Raw genomic sequence first — 20,848 nt, 5'->3', positions numbered from 1 at the left:
ATCTGGGATAACAATTTACGCACCAGCATAATGACCAGTTTTCTCAGAACGCGACACAATTATGTTAATGATTCATTTTATAGTTTGTTAATTTCATTGACTACAAATTTGTATTACACTTATGTCTACCTTGAGGTTGTTGTACATAGTATAATTATGTTACAAATATAGTATTTTCTGTAAACAGTATTTGAGTGTGTCCAAGAGTATGATATAGCTGAGATCACTCAAATACTGTCAAATTCTTGCTTTAACTTATATTCTTATGGGCCGTTTCATCAAACATCGTACGACAAATTTAGAATACGATACGAATTTCAAAGAAACATTATTTTAACAGACCGAAGCATATTTTTGCTTATTTCAAGTAAAATCATTTATTTCATCATTTTCTTACCGATGGCTTATATCTTGCGGAGCTATTTATCAACAGCTTGTATATTTTTAGTTTTTAAATTTAAGTTATAAATTAAGATTGTCGTACGATCTTTGATGAAACGGTCCCATAAAAATATAAGTTAAAGCAATAGTGAAAGAGAATGTGGGAAAATGTAGCTAGAAATGGTTTTGAACATGCATAATTGTGTCGTGTTCTGAGAAAAATGGGCATAATGCTTATGCGTAAAGTGACACTTTCCGCCTTATCTGGATTTTTGCTAAGAAGAGACATTATTAAAACGAAACATTCCATAAAAGAGCAAATTGTCGTCCTTTGTTAGCCTGTGCGGACTGAAAGGCTAATCTGGGATGACAATTTACGCACCAGCATTATGTCCAGTTTTCTCAGAACGCGAGACAATAATGTTTATGATTCATTTTATACTTTATTTATTTAATTAACTACAAATTTGTATTACATTATGTCTACCTTGAGGTTGTTGTACATAGTATAATTATGTTACAATTATAGTATTTTCTGTTAACGAACAAATGCTTTTGTATCGAATACTGTGCATTAATATTGTTTTCTAACCAATGTTTTCTGATAGGGATCACTTTTCCGTCGTTTGTCTCGTTAAAAAGTATTAATAGCATCAGTTTGAAACTTTATACATTAATAGACCTCATTGAGTGGGAGTGCGTCGATAAAGAACTCTTAGCATCCCGCTTTGTTAAATTATTTTTAATTAATGCATAACCATTGATCTTGTATTAGTTAAGTTAAATTGTCATAAAAAAATGTTGTCTTGTCATTTTTCCATTTTTCTTTTTTTGTGTAACGTTTTGAAAATAAAGCTTTTATTTGTTGTTATTATTATTATTAATACGGATGTTTTAGTCCGGTCTGTTTTCCAAATCGTTACAATGGTAAAGTGGTATAGGAGAGGTTGAACATATGATTTTGATTAATAAAGGATTTATATTATTAAACTAGTGTTTTTTCATATTTATCAATGCATGTGGTTCCGTAAATAAATCGGAACTATCCACTTCCAGGTTAAGAAATTGAGATAATTTAGAGATTACATCCATAAATTTGGTAATAAAACGACAACATGAATTAACAACTAGTATTATTACTGTATATATTCAACAGTTAGGTAATAAATGTATATTCCGCGCTTGTTAACCCCAGTTTAAGACTTTGAACCGCAGTTTACTCTCTTGAACTCGGGTTTAAGGAATTAATGTGCAAACGGCACTTTGAACTCGGGTTCAAAATTTCTTAACTATATAATTAACTGTTAAATAATTAATGTGCATCCCGCGCCTCTTAACCGCAATTTAAGACTTTGAACCGCAGTTTAAAGTCTCTTAACCCTATAGTTAAGAGAGGACCAATGAAATCGCGGCATTTACCTTCTATATATAGCTAATTGTGGTTTAAGCTCCGCTAATTGGTTGTCTCAGATAACAGATTTGTATCTATTTTTAGACACACTTTGAACTGCGGTTCAAACTCTTGAACTCGGGTTTAAGGATTTAATGTGCAAACGGCACTTTGAACCCGGGTTCAAAGTATCTTAACTATATAGTTAACTGTTAAACCGTGGTTTAAGGATTTAATGTGCATTTCGCTTGCCATACTGCACAGTCTTATCTGGGACCACACTTTACGTGTTAGCAAGAAGACCCGATTTCCCATAGAAAGTCTCTAATACATTCTGTATCTAAGTCAATACTTGTATACATATATAGTCTGTTCGGACTGCACAGTCTTATCTGGCACCACACTTTACGTACAAGCAAGAAGATCCGATTTCCCATAGAAAGTCTCTAATGCATTCTGTATATAAGTCAATACTTGTATACATATATATTATGTCCGGACTGCACAGTCTTATCTGGGAACACACTTTACGTACTAGCAAGAAGACCCGATTTCCCATAGCGAGTCTCGAATACATTCTTTATCTGTGTATACATATATACTATGTGCGGACTGCACTGTCTTATCTGGCACCACACTTCACGTACAAGCAAGAAGACCCGATTTCCCATAGCGAGTCTCGAATACATTCTTTATCTGTGTATACATATATACTATGTGCGGACTGCACTGTCTTATCTGGCACCACACTTCACGTACAAGCAAGAAGACCCGATTTCCCATAGAAAGTCTCTAATACATTCTTTATCTAAGTCAATACTTGTATACATATATACATATATACTATGTGCGGACTGCACAGTCTTATCTGGGACCACACTTTACGTACTAGCAAGAAGACCCGATTTCCCATGGCGAGTCTCGAATACATTCTTTATCTGTGTATACATATATAGTCTGCGCGGACTGCACACGCTTATCTGGGACCACACTTTACGTACAAGCAAGAAGACCCGATTTCCCATAGAAAGTCTCTAATACATTCTGTATCTAAGTCAATACTTGTATACATATATATTATGTCCGGACTGCACAGTCTTATCTGGGAACACACTTTACGTACTAGCAAGAAGACCCGATTTCCCATAGAAAGTCTCTAATATATTCTTTATCTAAGTCAATACTTGTATACATATATAGTCTGTTCGGACTGCACACGCTTAACTGGGACCACACTTTACGCTGTTACAAAAATCGCCGTTGAGCAGCGGTATGTCCATACATTGTTTACCTGCAAACAGGAATGCGATAATGAAGGTTATATAATTTTTTTTATTAAAACCATACAACATCGGAAACTTTTGGCAGTTGAATCGATTTTATTTCATAGCAAGAACAACGTATTAATGTCTTTTGAGATGATTCTAAGAGCGCACCCCGAGGGGGGATCGAACAAGGGATAGCCCAGTCGCAAAAGAACAACATATCGACTGCATCACTGCGACCTTATAAGAGATGAATGCAACCGAAGCGTGCAAACTACCAATGCTTTGCAATGACCGGTAATCGTGATATGTTTGTATGTTTTAGTTGGGGTTTTTGTTATAAAAAAGTAAATAATAATAATAATTTCATGCCTGTTAAGTTTTATGGAGTTTAATTGCTACTTTTAAATGTGGAAGATACATTTTAAATATGCATTTTACATTTTAAGTAAACATTTTCTTTGAGAGGTGAAATGACGTTGTGTTTATGAATTTACAGCGAATCAGAACTGATTGTTGATAAAATTATCCGACATTCGTTGTTATTTTATTTCATATCATTTATTCGTCCCGAAAATTCGTCAGTAACCACCAAAACCGTTGAATAACAATAGGGTGTTTGAAAAGAAACTCGTGACAGGTTCTATCCTAGTATATAGAGAAAGTCATTTTCGGCTTGGCCTAATTATTGTGTTGATGTTCTGTTTGTTTGTAAAAATATGTTGTTGGTTTATGATAAGAACACATATAAATATTTCAAAGACTAGCAAAATACAAATTAACATGCATACATACACAATCAAAAATATATATTTCAATATAGAGTTTTTTATTGGTAATGCTAACTTGTTTGCAGATTTTTAACTTTTATTACGTTGCCAAATTTCATGGCGATCCACTCATCACCATGACAAAACGCGATCTTTCTAGACTGACCTTTACCCGTCACATTGCGTAGCAACCGTGGGGGTCGACCTTGATGTTCCAGATTTTGATCTCCTTCAACGACCCGCAGACTAAAGAAGGTCAAGCCGTAATAATCTCTCTATATGAGACCATTTTGTTTAGCGTTTCACGTTTGTTTACAGTTTAGAACCAATTTATTTTGGTTTCGTTTCTGTAGAAAACTGTGAATTATTTCATTTTTCATCACACCATTAAACGGTAAATACGGACCTCTCTCGTGCAATATTTGTTTCATCGTAATGGAAATATGTGGCCTCGATTACGCTTATATATGTTGATAAAGAAAGTTCAAAACTGTAATAAAATACCCACTCTTACAATTTATACATGTCGAAAATTGTGAAACTAAAAACGTTAATTCAGTTTCGTAAAACCCCCCACAAAAAGCACCTTTTTTATAAAGTTATTCCATAACGTATAATGCACCTGTGATTACGTAAGTTCCACATGACGTAATCGTCATCATGTCAATTTCGGACGCGTGCACGTGGATGCTGTGTAGCAGTTGACCCCCGGTACGCTCCAGGATGTTGACATCGGGCTCGAACCACACTTTTGAGCTATATTCACGTAAGCGCTGCTTGAACTCGGCTGTTGACTGAAACAAAACACTGCATTGAGCCGCGTCATGCGAATATGGGTCGTATGCCGATTGCGCACTCTGGTCAGGAGTTACTTTGTCCTCTTTAAAGTCACGCGATATTTCGTGATGTCAATAGCAGACATGGTAGCTCCTGATCCGACTGAATGAATGCGCAGGCTGGCCTGGGGATTCGCTGACTACATACGGCAAAAGAACAGTGTTCGCATGAAGCGGCTCAATTCATACAGAACTTTTAAGAAAACATTTCTCGGTGATTTTCCTTGTTAAATGTCTGTATACATATAACGTATTATAACATCAAACAGCTTATTTTGATTATTTTTGGTGAAAAAGAGTGTTCCACTTGTATGCGCGGGGTTTCTTAAGTAATAACGATATTTGAATAGCAGATCTCTTATTCAATGATCTATTATTCAAGTGCTACCGGAGATGTAAAAAAATGATTTTGTATTCTTGTTTTACCTTAATATAAGTTTATAAATATGCGTCTTGTTCTGTGAAAACTGGGCTTAACGCATGTAAATAAACTGCCGTCCCAGATTAGCCAGAACAGTCAGCAACTTTCCGCTTATATGGAATTTTTCGTTAAAAAGAAGTCTCTTCTAAACGCAAATCCAGTTTCGGCGAAAAGTGTCGTCATTGATTAGAATGTGTGGACTGCACAGGGTTGTCTGGGACAACAGTTTGCGCACATGCATTAAGACCAGTTTTCTTGAAACGAGGCTCATATCAGTCCTATTTCAAACCTCGTTGTCCTCCAGGCGCCCTAGTAGCTGAGGCATGAACTGAACCGGATCAATCTGCAGCCCGTTCCGGGAGAGCAGAAGCGCCTCCAGAATGCACTTGATCAGGGGTTTCCCCGGGAATGCCGCTTTGGCCGCCGTGAAGTCGTCTAAAAGCGCCCTTGGAGAGCCGCGAGAAACATGCGTGAATTACATACTTTTAAGACGCGTTTGGCTCATGTTCCAGTGTTAATACAAGAGACAGTGTTTGTGTTTATTTTGACAGTAAAACCATGTACTATTATCTATCTTCATATGTTTTTTAACGAAAAGCTAAAAGTGTTACCGAGCAAATTTAGCTTACTTAATGTTCACATAAAAAAAATCAAACAATCTAAATTAAAGTGAGACTCCACGATTTTTATATGTGTTAAATTGATAAAAATATGTTAGAATAACACGAAATAGGCAAGAAAAAGAATACTTCGAAGACGAATTTCATCAAATGCAGCATCGACAAATTAGCGCCCCGAGCCGATTGTGACGAAGATATTTCGTACATATTTTCCTACAATAACTGAAGCATTCGTCTTTTTATTAGGGTCGGAGTTAGTGTTCGTGTGTCGTATGAATAGATATCGTTGCAGGAAATTAAAATGATCCTTAAAACAAAATTGTGTCTTTGTGTCGTATGAACGAATCTGCACTAAAACTAAATTTAGATTCACATCGTACATGCATGATATACATGCTGGCGAATTCGACTCCCGGGATTCGACTGTACAGACATTTTCGATTTCAGAATTAAATATCTGGCTTATTTCGCATTGTTCTTCTTAACTTTTACTTTAATTTCTATTGAAATATATGTATAATAAGTTTTTTTTACACATTTGCTGTAAATTAATAAATATTTGACAAAATCGTGCAGTCTCACTTTAACGTGTATTTAAACAGGTAAAAAAGTCATTTTATCAGTGTACAATTAAATCAGGTAACTAAGTCCGCATACAATAGTTACAGTGGTAACAGTGACAGTAAACGACAACTAAAACCAAAGGTAGAGCGTTAGGTCGTAACAATTTAAGTGAGTAATTATAACATACGATGTAACATTTCTTAAACATAAAGCTTACTCAACAGGAAGTGCGTGTAACTTAGCAACGCAGAAGTGCACGTTGGCGAGACACTCCTTCTTGAGAAGGTCAACGTGACCCGCGTGCAAGCGGTGATAGGGCAGATTGTTTAGAGCCCGATTGTTGTAGACATCCTCTCCGAAGCGAAAGGACTGTGACGTCCCATAGCGGTCCTCTTCTATTACCTCCCCTTCAGCGTTCGTGTATGGCTTTTTCTCCCTGGAATAAAACACTTTAAAGCTTATTTAAGCATCATTCTCGGAATACTGGTCTTTATGCATGTTTGTAAAGTGTCTTCCAGATTAGCCTCTGGACGATGTAAGCACATGCATTAAGTCCGGTTTTCCTAAAGCGAGACTTATATAGATACTCACGTGCTAGCTCATGAATTTGGTTACATGTATTTTCGGTGAAAAGTTCGATGTTACAGGGAGTGAATAAGTAAAACCAATGTCAAAAGTCTCTATTTAAAAATGACTTGCGGCAATTCGAAAATAACGAAACGTTTAAAAACTCATGAATACGATAATATTCCTCATTATACTTCTTTAGTGGAGGAAATTATCAAAGACTCAAATAGTAAATTGCGCCTGATTGAACAATCAACTTATATTTTCTTTTTTTTTGCATACACGTTATTGTGATTATCTTTCTGATATAACGACCAACTGTCCATACATATCATAATTATGCGCAATTCTTATGGTGTACGAACTGGTCCAAAACTATTCTAAACTGTCCGGGACGGTTTATAAACCGTCCGGGACGGTTTGTAAACTGTCCCGGACAGTTTACTAAACTGTCCCGGACAGTTTCTTACTTTCGAACCGCTCGTGCGTCTGTAAACTGTACCGGGCGATTTATTTTGTGGATTACAAACCGTCCGGGACAGTTTAGGAAACTGTCCGGGACGGTTTCCTGGAAACTGTCCGGGACGGTTTCCTAAACTGTCCCGGACGGTTTACAGGCATAAATTTTAGTACGGCATAGGTTCTTAAGAGGAGTCAATCAATCAATCAGAACACTCGTAACACTTCGCATTTGTGTGCCATTTCGAAAGTGAGAATTTCCTTTTTAAAAACGTTTACTCGAGTGATTGTTCGATAATTTATCATTGTTACGCGAATATGGACAGAGATCGGTTTTTAGAGACTTGTCGGGATGTGTTTAATTCCATTACAAGAATTTTAGAGACAAATAGGTCCCTTGAGGTGATTAATTCTTCACTGACAAGATTGGATGCTCTGGCTAGAAATGTGAACAGAATGACCACATCATATCCCGAGTTTACACCTACTCGACATTTTCAGGGCAGCGACTGTAAAAGAAGAAGTTCGTTACCAATGTCAGAAATACTTTGTGGGCAAATACATTTATTTCGAGTACTTAAAATATTCATTTTTAACTCTGGCGTTTTTGGCAGCAATTATTGATTAAATATTTTTAAAATCATGTTTTGTCCGAGAAAAATAGCGTCGCTCGAGATGACAACGATATTACATTACGACTTCTAAAGAAAAGCATTATTGTAAGGAGTGTTCTGATTGGCTGATATAAATAATACCGTATCGGACAGTTTAAACCGTCCCGGACAGTTTACTAAACTGTCCCGGACAGTTTAAACCGTCCCGGACGGTTTATGCGCACGAATGGTCCAAAACTTTCCTAAACCGTCCCGGACAGTTTGTAAACTGTCCGGGACAGTTTAGTTAACTGTCCGGGACAGTTTAGAAACCGTCCGGGACGGTTTATAAACTGTCCCGGACAGTTTAGAGTAGTTTTGGACCAGTTCGTACACCATAAATTCTACCATTTGCCCAGGTTCCCGCGAAGAAATCAGCTAGGTTGCTATGGAGACGCTTTTCTGTGCATAATCTGCGCAGTAGCGCTCATGCGCAGCTTCCGTAAACTGACGGTGGTACCAGTTCAAAACGCGCGCACCGTCTGCACCGCGCTCAACTGCGGTGAAAAAACAACACATCTGTTAATTATAGTCAGTCACAGAGCATTACAAAAATACGCGCAGTGTGTATGTAGTACATGTACTTTTAAAATGCCTTGACTTATTACATGCAGAATGTAGCTAATTTACCACTTCCGCTGATGCAAAAGTCATAAGCAAGTCACTTAAAGAAAGTTGAACAAAGTGTTTCTCAGCTGAAAACAAATCAGAAAGCATCAAGTGGTAGCGAAACTATATGATCACAAGTTCTTAAGGCAGACGTTCAACCGCGTTGCGATAACCGCTTTATCTTAATTTTAATAATATGCGATGTTGATAATGAATTGGAAATCCCAATATAAATCGCCATAGTACATATAACATCATTGTCTTCTCATCAGTTCGACGTTCGTAAAACATTAAATTCAAACGAGAAAATAACAGTAAAGCTCAGTATCGATATATTGGTCGATGTCCGCCCGTATGCACACGAGAAGTAGAGGGGCAGTCTGCGCATGGGCGGTGTCCAGTAGGTGTAGACGTCATTTAATACGTCATCATCGCATCACAACACGTCATCAAGCTCCACCTCGGTGATTTCGTTATTGGCTGAAGTAAAGATCCATTATTGAAGTGGATTTTTGCTAAACGAGACTTCCATTAATGTGCTGGCAAGTAGATAAACAAGTGATCCTCGTTCTGGGAAATGGTCTTAATGCATGTGCGAAAAGTGTCGTCCCAGATGAGCATGTGTGGCCCGGACAGGCTTATCAGGGAAGACATTTTCCGCTTTTATCTGGTTAGTATACAATCTCTTCTAGATAAACAAAAATCCGTTTAAGGCCGAATTAAGTGCTTTAAGGCCAGTTTACCCAGAACAAGACTTGAATACAAGTGACTCAACCCCCACCTAAGGTAAAATATCCCAAGGCGCGACACACCAATATCCGGCCGTGCAGTTTCTCCAGACGACTGAACAGGAAGTCGACTGAGGTACGGACTGTCGTCTGCAGTACTGTCCGTGACGGCGGGTCGAACGAGCGCCAAAGCATGGCTTCGTCAAACGACAGCTGATCAGAATTGAACAAAATGTCAGTAAAGCGTTATACAAAATAATTTATTGAAAAAAAACCTAGCTGTGTAATTTCTTGTTTGCATCAAACGTTCAAGTTTCTACTCACTTCAAACATGTCGACTAATATGATCCTGATTGAAGACTTTTTGGACGGAACGGTTATAACTTAGGATTACCCATGAGATTGATTACTAAAAGAAAATAATGAATTCCCAATTAATTCAATGATGGTTTACTGACTTACAAGTATTTTTGCTTGGCATTTAATGTTAAATTACAAATACAACTGGCACTAATAAACTATTCATCTTTCAAAAAGAATGTTCTTCATCGTGATGATAATGATACACGTACCAGGCCGCTTCGTGGGCTTCGATTTCCCAGCATACTCAGTTGTTGCACCAGACTCTGTAGCAGTGGCAGTACGGAAGAACTCTCCACTGTTGTACCGAGAAACCTGCAGCCCACAGAAATATGCGTCATGTGATGTGTTAACGTTTCAGGTATTGTGTAGTTTCCAACAAACAAGATAAAGATGAACATAGTTACGGCCAGTTTTAAATAAAGGAAGCGTGGAAAACACCAAGAATTGTTTTAATACAATTCTGGCCTTAAGTCATTTTAGATGATTTAAAGAAGTTTAGATTGAGAAAGAAACACAATCATCATAACGTAAATACTTATGTTTAATAATATCACCACAGAACACAACTGTATTAACCCTCACGAAAGAATTTTAGAGTACTGAAATTATTTATTTGTCTTTTTTTAAGTTAAGCATCTCTTAATAATGTATGGGTACATGTCGGTTATTACATATTTTCAACAGCAGATCATTAGCAATTCAAATTTTGAACATATATCTGTTATCAAACATTTTCCAATAGTTCAACTTCAATCGCGCGTTCGGAAATCTGACACCAGATCTAGCCAGAAAACGGAACTGTATGTATTATAATTAAAGCGCAAACATTCGAAACAGTCGAGCCAACATAGGGTCGAATATCACTAAAACTAACCGTAATCTGTATGTATTCTTCCAGTAACTGTCACGCAACTAACCGTAATCTGAATGTATTCTTCGAGTAACTGTCACGCATTGTAAGAACACGGGCTGATAAAGCCTTCCTTTACGCCCATAATGACAGAAAGCCGCGTTGATACGCCGTAACTCAATTGTGTTTAATATGGTTATCATATAAGCGTCTTACTGCATATTTAGTAACAGTATTATCAAACATCGAACAGCCCTTTTATATTTTACGTTTTCGGAAACGACGTCTTTTGCAAAATAGTAACACGCGCGAGGTGCAGCGCTGTTTTAGAGCCAATAATAATGACATAATTATTCTTGACGCTGTTATTCACAAATGGGTCGGATGTCATTTGGGCGTCGATTTTGATTCTACTTATTTGTAATGGTACATTGATGATAAAGAAGATAAAGATTGTCTGTTGTTGACCTATTAATGATTTGGTATTTATTCAATCATCAATATTAAGTAGCAATTTTACTGGTAGTTCTAGAAGCACAAATGCCAAACTAGCCGTAACATGAAATTTGAGAAGAGAAGTTATTATAGTTCGATAATTCCTTTAGTATTATTATATGAAAAGTCAAATCGTTTATAACCGCAGCTAAATGTCAAGTACCTTGGAACCCGGAAGTTCCCTCGCTCGCGTACCGGGGCTCCGGTCGGTAGGAGGTGGCATGTCGTATCAACAATTCCTTTTCCAATATTCTGGAAACACTTCCGGAAATGAAGAAAACCGCGGCCCGTCGTCGGCTGTGGACAACCGGAAGTGCAGAGTCTGCGATTGTGCAATGCGACCAGAGGCGACGTCATCGAGTCATGCATGCACACCGACGCCTAAGAATTGTCCAAGCAAGTGGTGGATGAACGAAAGTGCCGACACGCATGAGACCAACAAAGGGAATGGTAATCAATATGTTTCAAGATGCAGAAGGCTTTTGCACATGTATTCCGTTTGGATGCGTTTCATATCGTTATTTAAAAGAAGGCGTTAAATATATTTTGTTTAGCGATTGCTTTATTGAGCATTTTGTTCCTTATCTTTATCAATCGTATTTCGCGTCATTATTTCAACTAAACGTTTTTTTAGCTATTTTCAAAAGGATATGTATTATGTATGACGTTTGCATTAAAAACAAAACTTGAGTTAACTAAGAAGATTAAGATCGATATTATTTACTTTACACGAACCAGGTGCACTTCCGATCAGCGGCGACACGTACCGAAAGTGCAAAGACATATGCATGTAGTCGTGCCACGATGGCTACACGCTAAGCACCACAACAGATGAGACTGGCTGTCAGACGTGCGCATGCGTGGATTCAGAGCCGTGTAGAATTATCGCTTGATCTGTGGTAGTGTTGGTGATGATGATGGTGGGGGTGATGTTTATTTGAGCGGGTTTGTGGAAGTGATGATGCTGATGCTGCTGACGAAGAATTGTAGAAGGATGAGAATAGTAATAATTTTTTATGATGGTGCCGATTGATTATGATGTAGGTGGTGGTGCTACTGCTTCTTAGGCTGCTTCTAATGATGCTGATAAGGTGTATTATAACCATGTTGCTCATGATGTTGATGATGATTATGAAGATATCCATGATGATGATGATGATGATGTGTCGGTTGATGATGGTAGCGACGGGGATGCTATTGTATTTGATGATTATGATCATGATGTCGGTTCTGATAATGATGATGATGATTATTATTATTATTATTATTATTATTATGATGATGATGATGATGATGATGATGATTATGATGATGATGATTGTGATAATGATGATTATGATGATGATGATATGGATGATGATGCATTACATGTTTAAGCATTTTCACTTTAGAGAAAAAGTATAGACTCTCCACCAATACCATTCTAGGATCTTTGCAACATTCCGCGTCACAGCAAAATTGGAATAAACCACAAAAGAACCAACCACTACAGCATCCGGTATGAGCTCTTCAAGCGGCAACGGGCTCTCATCATCCGGGAGCGGTGACGGCGCAAGTGCTGGAAGAGACTCTTGTGGATCTGGTTCAGGAACCGGAAGCAGTGGCGGGGGTTGTGATCCCTGAAATGCAGCGTCGGTTTGAGACAGTGACGGGAGCGCTTCAGGTGGCGGGATGGACGCACGAGGAGCTATTAACGTCGTTAGCGGGCGTCTTCTAGTTGTTTCGGGCCGATGTGTCCGGGAAGCGGAGGTTCTTTTATTTCGTTTTTTCATTTAACCTCATCAACAAATTATGAGGCTCGTTCTTGTAAAACGGAGTTTAATGCATAAATGATGTTAAAAGGAGTTCGCGCATGCTAATCATGGACGACAGTTTCCGCTTTTAAGGAATTTACTGTTTAAAAGAAGTATCTTCTAGACGAAATTACCAGTCTTGGCGGGAAGTGTCGTCCCTGTCTTGGCGGGAAGTGTCGTCCCTGTCTTGGCGGGAAGTGTCGTTCCTTATAAGCCTATGCGGACTGCACATACTGATTTGAGACGTTTATAAAGCATATGTATTAAACCCAATATTCAAAGAACGCGGCTTATATACTGTCCATCTTTTGGACGAGGGGTTCCGAGTTGTATCACCGCTTTCATAATTTCCACCCATAAAGAAATGGGTTAGCATTCAACTAATGTAATAGTGTCTTAATACGGCAAATTTTAAAATACACTAATACGGTGTTTAAATAAAAAGACAAATAACAGATGACCCCGTTGATGGTATCCTTATAAAAAACCTCAATATGCGTAGATGACATGTTGTACTTCATGTTATGGTATAACACATAGATGACATTTTGTACTTCATGTTATGGTAAAACACATAGACAACGCCCTTGTCTCTATTTCAATTTAAGTTTTGACCTGTTTATTTTCATGCCCACACTGAATGGGTAACATGATAAATTGCACATGTCCTTCCATCCGATCACCCGTGGTTAACCGATTGAATAACATTAATGTGTAAATGAATGTAAAGAAAGGCCTTATGTGTGCGACGACTTTTTGAAGAATAATCTCAATTAGTTTTTTGTAATATGTATATTAAAGCGGGACTGTACGATTTTTATATGTGTTAAATTGTAAGAAATTGATAAAAAATATGTTACAATAACACAAAATAGTCAAGAAAAAAATTATACATTGAAGACCAATTTCATAAAATGCAGCAAAGACAGATTAGCGCCCCGAGCCGATTGTGACGAAGATATTTCGTACATATGTTCCTACAATAACCGAAGCATTCGTCTTTTTTATTACATTCAAAAAAAGAATACCTACAAACAAATCATTGATATATATGTATGCTCATTTGTTAATTTTTCTATGTTAATACTTTGTTGTGATGTGTCTGATGTGATTTATTTGAAAGATTAATTTTTGAAAGATTGATTTTTGTATCACATTTTGCATATTTTGTATTATAATAATCATCATCGTCATCATTATCATCGTCGTCGTTGTCTTCGTCGTCGTCGACGTCGTCGGAATTGATAAGGAAGTTATTATAACATTTAACTGTATAGTTCATTTTCTTTTTTCCCTTGTATGTTCGTATGCATGTTTCAAAATATATACTTGTTTTTTGTTACTGAAGACCACATTGTAAAAAGAAATTATTTCTTAATGTGAATTCTTCATGAAATAAAGTTATTATTATTATTATTATTATTAGTTAGTGTTTGTGTGTCGTATGAATAGATATCGTTGCCGGAAATTAACATGATCCGTATAAATAAATAAAGATTCACATCGTACATGCATTATATGCATGCTGTCGAATTCGACTATAATACAGACATTTTCGATTTCAGAATAAAATATCTGGCTTATTTCGCATTTTTCGACACACGTTCTTCTTAACTTTTATTTTAATTTATATCGAAATATATGTCTTATGTGTTTTTTACACATTTTATATAAATTCACAAAGATTTGACAAAATCGGGCAGTCCCGCTTTAAGAATCACAAAACACGCACATTTAATGAATACGTACATTATATATGCACTATTTTAAGAAAATATTACGCATCCGCAAATCGACGTTATAAAACCTTGAGTTAATCTCTTAAACTTCTATATTGCATGACCTATATATGTTTAATTGAACATGTATTTCACTAGTATAATGACTTAAACTGTGTCTATGCAGTGGCCTTATGTGGGGAAATTGATGAATTGAGGTAATTTTCCAGCGTGCGATGCATTCGAAGTGAGTTCGGGTCATAAATTTCGCTTGTATCGTTCGTCCGTCCCGCTTCTTGGGCGGAAAATAAATTGAAACGTGATATAGGGGTCCAAATCATTCTTCATGCTATGAAAGAAGGAGCTGGATGGAGTTGCATGGAAGAATGACTCTTAATGGATAAATCCGATTTTTTAAAATGTCGCCAGGATAATGAAGATGTTTTTTTCCCATATTTTACAACAAATTTTGTTTTAAGATGCCACATGGCGCGTATTTACACGAGCACTGCATTTCTTCATTACAGGCGGCAGTAACCCGATGTTTCCGGTAGTCAGTGGAAGCGGTAATGGCGGCTGCACGGGCCCGTTCTGTATGGGCGATGGAAATGGCGGCAGTGGAGTAGCCAGAAGTGGCGGTGGGATGATAGGCGGACCCAGGGGAGTGAGAGGTAAATATTGGCGTCCGTTCCTGTTGTTATTGCTGGCCGGACACGAAATTTGCCATAGGTTGTCAAACTTTGACGTCATCGAGCCACGCATTGCAGCTGGGACGAGGCATCACCGGGGAACTAATATACACATGTCCGGTTTGCTCTTCGGATAGAGGGATGTCCTCTGGTTTTTCCGGATCTCCGCCCAACAGCACACCAAAATTACATATACAGTGACAATAACTTAATTGCTGTAAATTGCTGCTTTAATTCAGTATTCAACCAAACGTCCTTGTTTGTAGAAAGTAAATGCAGTCACGGACGCGTAAGGACCTTATACACTTTGAAATGCAAATTAACTCATAAATTAACATTGGGACATTGATCCACAAACATCAACTTGATCTCCTTCACAATGCGAGTGTTTGTCGTTTCAGTTGTTGTTAAACATTTTCATATTTTTTTAGTTATACTGGCACATTTTCCGTTTTATTGTTATGAAATTTTTCACATACAAAATTGATTCAACACAGTTCAAAAATACGAATCAACGAAAAAAGTAATACAAAATTGATTCAGAACAGTTCAAAAACACAAATCAATGAAAAAGTAAATGTAAAAAAATAAAAAATAATAATTGTCAAAAGTGTAATGTGTAAAAAGTATGATTTCTGATAAGTGTAATTTGTAACATGCATGATTTCTGAAACGTATAATCTGTGACTACTACTACTACTACTACTTCTTCTACTACTACTACTTCTACTACTACTACTACTACTACTACTACTACTACTACTACTACTACTACTACTACTACTACTACTACTACTACTACTACTACTACTACTACTACTACTACTACTACTTCTACTTCCACTACTACTACTACTACTTCTACTACTACTACTACTACTACAACTACTACTACTGCTACTACTTCTACTACTACTACTACTACTACTTCTACTACTACTACTTCTACTTCTACTTCTACTACTACTACTACTACTACTACTACTACTACTACTACTACTACTACTACTACTACTACTACTACTACTACTACTTCTACTTCTACTACTACAACTACTACTTCTACTACTACTTCTACTACTACAACTACTACTACTGCTACTACTTCTACTACTACTACTACTACTACTTCTACTACTACTACTTCTACTTCTACTACTACTACTACTACTACTACTACTACTACTACTACTACTACTACTACTACTACTACTACTACTACTACTACTTCTACTACTACTACTACTACTACTACTACTACTACTTCTACTACTACTACTACTACTACTACTACTACTACTACTACTACTACTACTACTACTACTACTACTACTACTACTACTATTTCTACTACTACTACTACTACTACTACTACTTCTACTACTACTACTACTACTACTACTACTACTACTACTACTACTACTACTACTACTACTACTACTACTACTACTACTACTACTACTACTACTACTACTACTACTACTACTCTACTACTACTACTACTACTACTACTACTACTACTCTACTACTACTACTACTACTACTACTACTACTACTACTACTACTACTATACTACTACTACTACTACTACTACTACTACTACTACTACTACTACTACTACTACTACTACTACTACTACTACTACTACTACTACTACTACTACTACTACCATCACTATTTTTCAATCTTACAACTGACGCATACTTTACAATTCAGAGATTCATTTTAAGGAAAAGAAGGTTATAGTTGTTCGAAAATACCGTATGTATTGAAATACAACATGCCATTTATTCTTTGTATATGTTAATTAAGTGAATAACAAATTGTGAGTCAAAGGCTGATATTTGCCTAGGTAGCTTATTTAGGTCCTTATTTTTATCACAAAATCTCTTTTTAAATCATCGTAGAGCGAAAGTAAAGCGCCTCACCCCTGCGTGGGGTTACAGTGATTATAGTCACATAATTTTCTCTGAAACTACATGACCCCGTGGTTTTACAAGCTGAGCTGTTTATTTTCTGCCAATCGAAGGTTATGATATTATTTTTAAAATTTAAATCACATCTTTCTTGTGAAATTTGACAATGCTCATATTAATACACTTCGAAACAACCTGCATGTGCATAGTGTTCATTGTTCAGGTAACAACAACAAGTGCGTGGGACCGGAGTGTTCGGCAAAAGTGGGACAAAGTAAGTCGCCTGAATTTGATGTCTTCCCGAGAGTTTTGTCGCGTTTGGGCTGATTTGGGCGATTACTTCTAAAAAAGACCAACACTTGTATGTTTGTGTTTAATCCGAAATATATATTGACCATTCGTCACTTGACAGCAAATTGTTGGTGGTCTCTTTATTTTCTTTATATTTTGGACACATCGCAACCACTCGAACCCAACATCCTGTAAACCCGCCTCATCCTGCAAATGCGCTAATTTTAGAATTATGAAATACACGAAACTATGTTTGTGTAAATGTATACATAAATATTAATCACACATTGATTCGTTTTACTGGCTCTGTTTTGAAAATTTACTTACTGTTGTTAATATCTTGTTTTTGTGATTATCAGGATTTAACTGACCCTGAAGCAAAATGGGTTTGATTCAGAACAAGTGTTTGGATTGTAGTGAATTGCATAACCAGGTCAGCCAAGTTTTATTCACTGTTCAGCATCCCCATGACGTTTTATAAACTCGCATGTAAGAATTCAAAAGTCGTTAGTATACTGTTATTAAACAGTTATTACCATGTATACTTCTAATAGTTGTACATTTTTACCATATTTATTTCGAACAGTTGGGTTATGTAACCCATAACCCTTTGTAAGACCCGTCCCAGCTTGCATTTGTGATTTTTTTTCTATATGTCATCACTCTTCTGAACAATTGAAAAATACAGGGGCTTTTGGTGGTTTAATTTTAATTTGAATTATTGATATGAAATCAACATTTAACTTATATGTAATATAATTATCTGTTGAAATGTATATTATTACCTCATTGTACCCAAAAACGAATATAATGATGAAACGATACACCAATGCTTTTGTTGTTTTTAAAAAAGGAAAATAAACGAACAAAAACGACGTGTTATGCAAAAAGATTAAATAGAGGATATTTGTTCATGTCAGTGTAAGATCGTTTGTTATTTCACAAGAGAAGATATACAATATAATTTCAAGAATGGCGCAGCTATAAGTGAAAATATTATTGTTCTATGATCACGAGTGAATGTTTCTTTTATGCCCCTTTTTCAAGACAATAATCAACAGCTGTTTCCCTTTCGCTGAAAAGTTACCCTTTCTCCCGTGGCATGCATCAATACATTTCAAAACACAAAATGACGTCATAAGTGTGACGAAATGACTTTGAAGCATGTGAAGAAAATTATGAAATAATTACTATTTTATAACATGCGATACTCCAATGAACAAACACGTATACTGTACTTATATTGACTTTATCTTTATTGAATTATCTGTATATTTATCCTGATTATCGATTATAATCTGATACATTATACTTGCAATTTGACACGTGGCCCTTAATTAACACCACGGTTAGGGACATTATACTTTTTACGGAAAATGACAGAATTACATTTCCGTTGTGTTCGACCCTTTCCGTATTTTATTGTTTGACCAGAAAAACCTTCGCACATTCATCAATACATCATGAAGTTGAAGAAAATGTTCAGTATGAACATAATTTAATATGATATTTTTTTCTATTTCAATATTCGTTACCATTGTGTAATAGTTTATTAAAAACCCAATCGGGAATCCTCGGACAATTCCGCCATACCGGCGATGTGTAGACCACTGTCCGAAGTGTTCAGATTGTTATAAAACCCATACGTTCAATAAAAGCTCTTTCCGCGGATATGAGCCCTTTTCGTTTTTCAGTCATAACCCTAACATATATGAAGGAAGCAAATTTTGCCTCTAATTGTGTACATTTATGTTAATATGCGGAAACTGATATTGTTAGGCACAGTTATTTTCAATGATTTGTTTTCAATAAAAGTTTTGATTCATCGCAACTAGACATATCAACGACGCTGTTACTGACTTGAAGAAAGGACTTTAAAAAAAACAAACATTTTGGTTCCAAATGCAGAGTAACGAATTGTTAAAAACGCTATTTTCACGACTACATAAAACCAGGGGGGGGGGGGGGCACGCGTATATGGGAGCTTACCGCGTTTAAGTGAGAAAGTTGTTGCAAAACTTCAAAGATGGCGTCTTTTAAGTGTTTGTCGTGAAAGAGTAGCGGATATTTTCATCCGGTAAGCCAGTTTATATTTATATTTCTTTTAAATGAATAAGCCCTTTCGGCTCTACGGCGTTTGTGCTCCCCTCGGTTTTTTGTTTCAAAACCGTAGACGTCGGAATAAAAAAGTTATTGAAGCAAAACCGTTGACAAATTTGTTGTTTAATTTCTTGACCTTAGAGATGTTGGATGTTCGAATATCATTTTCTCTCATAATAAACAGTATTTGTGCATGTGTACAGTAAAATATAACATAAATCACGAATATGTTATTATCTCGACGCGTTGTTATGTCTATTAATTCATTCAATGCCGAATTATAACGGGTTAACCCCCATTTTTGGAACTAAACTTCCTTTTAAGCACATTTCGGGACCTGACTTCCAAATAATAAACAGCTCTTTCCTATGTTAGAAGGTTTTATGCGAAATAACTTTCTTGAATGAATTCCGCATTGGTGCGAATGTATTGGAAAACATTTTCACTTGAAGAAATCAAGAGTTATCTTTTTCCTATTAATTGTTATATTATTAATTTTTGTTATTATATGTTATATATATCGGCTATTATCGCGTACTTAACGCTAACGTTTAGTGTGTGTAATATAAGGCATTCGACGGTATTATTAACACAGTGTAATGCTTACCTGTTTATTTTAACACATATGGACATACTTATGTTTGAATATGCATCCAACGGAATACTATGCTTACTATTTCCAGATATCTAGACGCCAGTTATATATGTTGAGGATGCCAAGATTAAAAAAGACGGCGTAACGAAGTGTGTACCGCTCTAGAATGCGATAGGTACATGAAAACCCACCAAACAAACAAAAAAGATTACGTCGAAGTACCTTGCCAAACAATCACATATACGTGCAATAAAAGTGTAATGAAAAACAGAAGAGGGTAAAGCCTATTTGATACTAGTATAAGCTTGATGTAACCAAATACTGCCATTGTTGCGATTTGGAATACATGAAGCAATTTGGAATACCTGACATCTGCTTAGAAGATGCATATCGGTGGATGTTTTTTTATGATACTTAAATAAGAATTGTTTATTTAATACAATGACATTTGACGCGTTTTACCGTAAAGATACTGATACATGTATGTGACTTTGATGTGACACATTTTGGACGACCTTCTTTTAAACCAGTTCTGAGTTAGTCACTATATTAAAATCGCAAAAATTAAATTTGTAGTGGATAGAAAGATTTGTGCAAATGCAATACACGATATGATTTCAGTAGAAGTGATCAATATAATTTGTATACATGTATGTTTTATCTCTTTTATACCTATGTGAATACATATTATTTATGACTGTTGTATTGAGGGAATAAAGTATTGGTTCACTTAGAAAGATTATTTCATTTGTTCCTAACATTGCCTTCTAATCGT

General features: G+C 36.3%; 2 protein-coding genes across 2 annotated transcripts; both read right to left on the bottom strand.

Annotated features, from left to right (window-relative positions):
• Nucleotides 1-2,677: 2,677 nt before the first annotated feature.
• On the bottom strand, nucleotides 2,678-8,952 carry LOC127865258 (uncharacterized). Its single transcript, XM_052405293.1, has 6 exons — nucleotides 8,898-8,952; nucleotides 8,387-8,423; nucleotides 6,465-6,683; nucleotides 5,353-5,509; nucleotides 4,429-4,600; nucleotides 2,678-4,052 (listed from the first exon to the last, which is right to left on the bottom strand). The coding sequence occupies exons 1-6, from the start codon at nucleotides 8,950-8,952 to the stop codon at nucleotides 3,982-3,984; spliced, it is 711 nt and encodes a 236-aa protein (XP_052261253.1). The 3' UTR covers nucleotides 2,678-3,981.
• Nucleotides 8,569-11,328, bottom strand: LOC127865250 (uncharacterized). Its single transcript, XM_052405291.1, has 4 exons — nucleotides 11,135-11,328; nucleotides 9,836-9,938; nucleotides 9,317-9,476; nucleotides 8,569-9,015 (listed from the first exon to the last, which is right to left on the bottom strand). The coding sequence occupies exons 1-4, from the start codon at nucleotides 11,326-11,328 to the stop codon at nucleotides 8,972-8,974; spliced, it is 501 nt and encodes a 166-aa protein (XP_052261251.1). The 3' UTR covers nucleotides 8,569-8,971.
• Between the last annotated feature and the right edge of the window lie 9,520 nt (nucleotides 11,329-20,848).

The sequence above is a fragment of the Dreissena polymorpha genome, chromosome 1, assembly GCF_020536995.1.
Source record: "Dreissena polymorpha isolate Duluth1 chromosome 1, UMN_Dpol_1.0, whole genome shotgun sequence".
NCBI classification, from domain to species: Eukaryota; Metazoa; Mollusca; class Bivalvia; order Myida; family Dreissenidae; genus Dreissena; species Dreissena polymorpha.
Note: the sequence above shows the minus strand (reverse complement) of the source record. Positions and strands in the feature narration are given on the sequence as shown.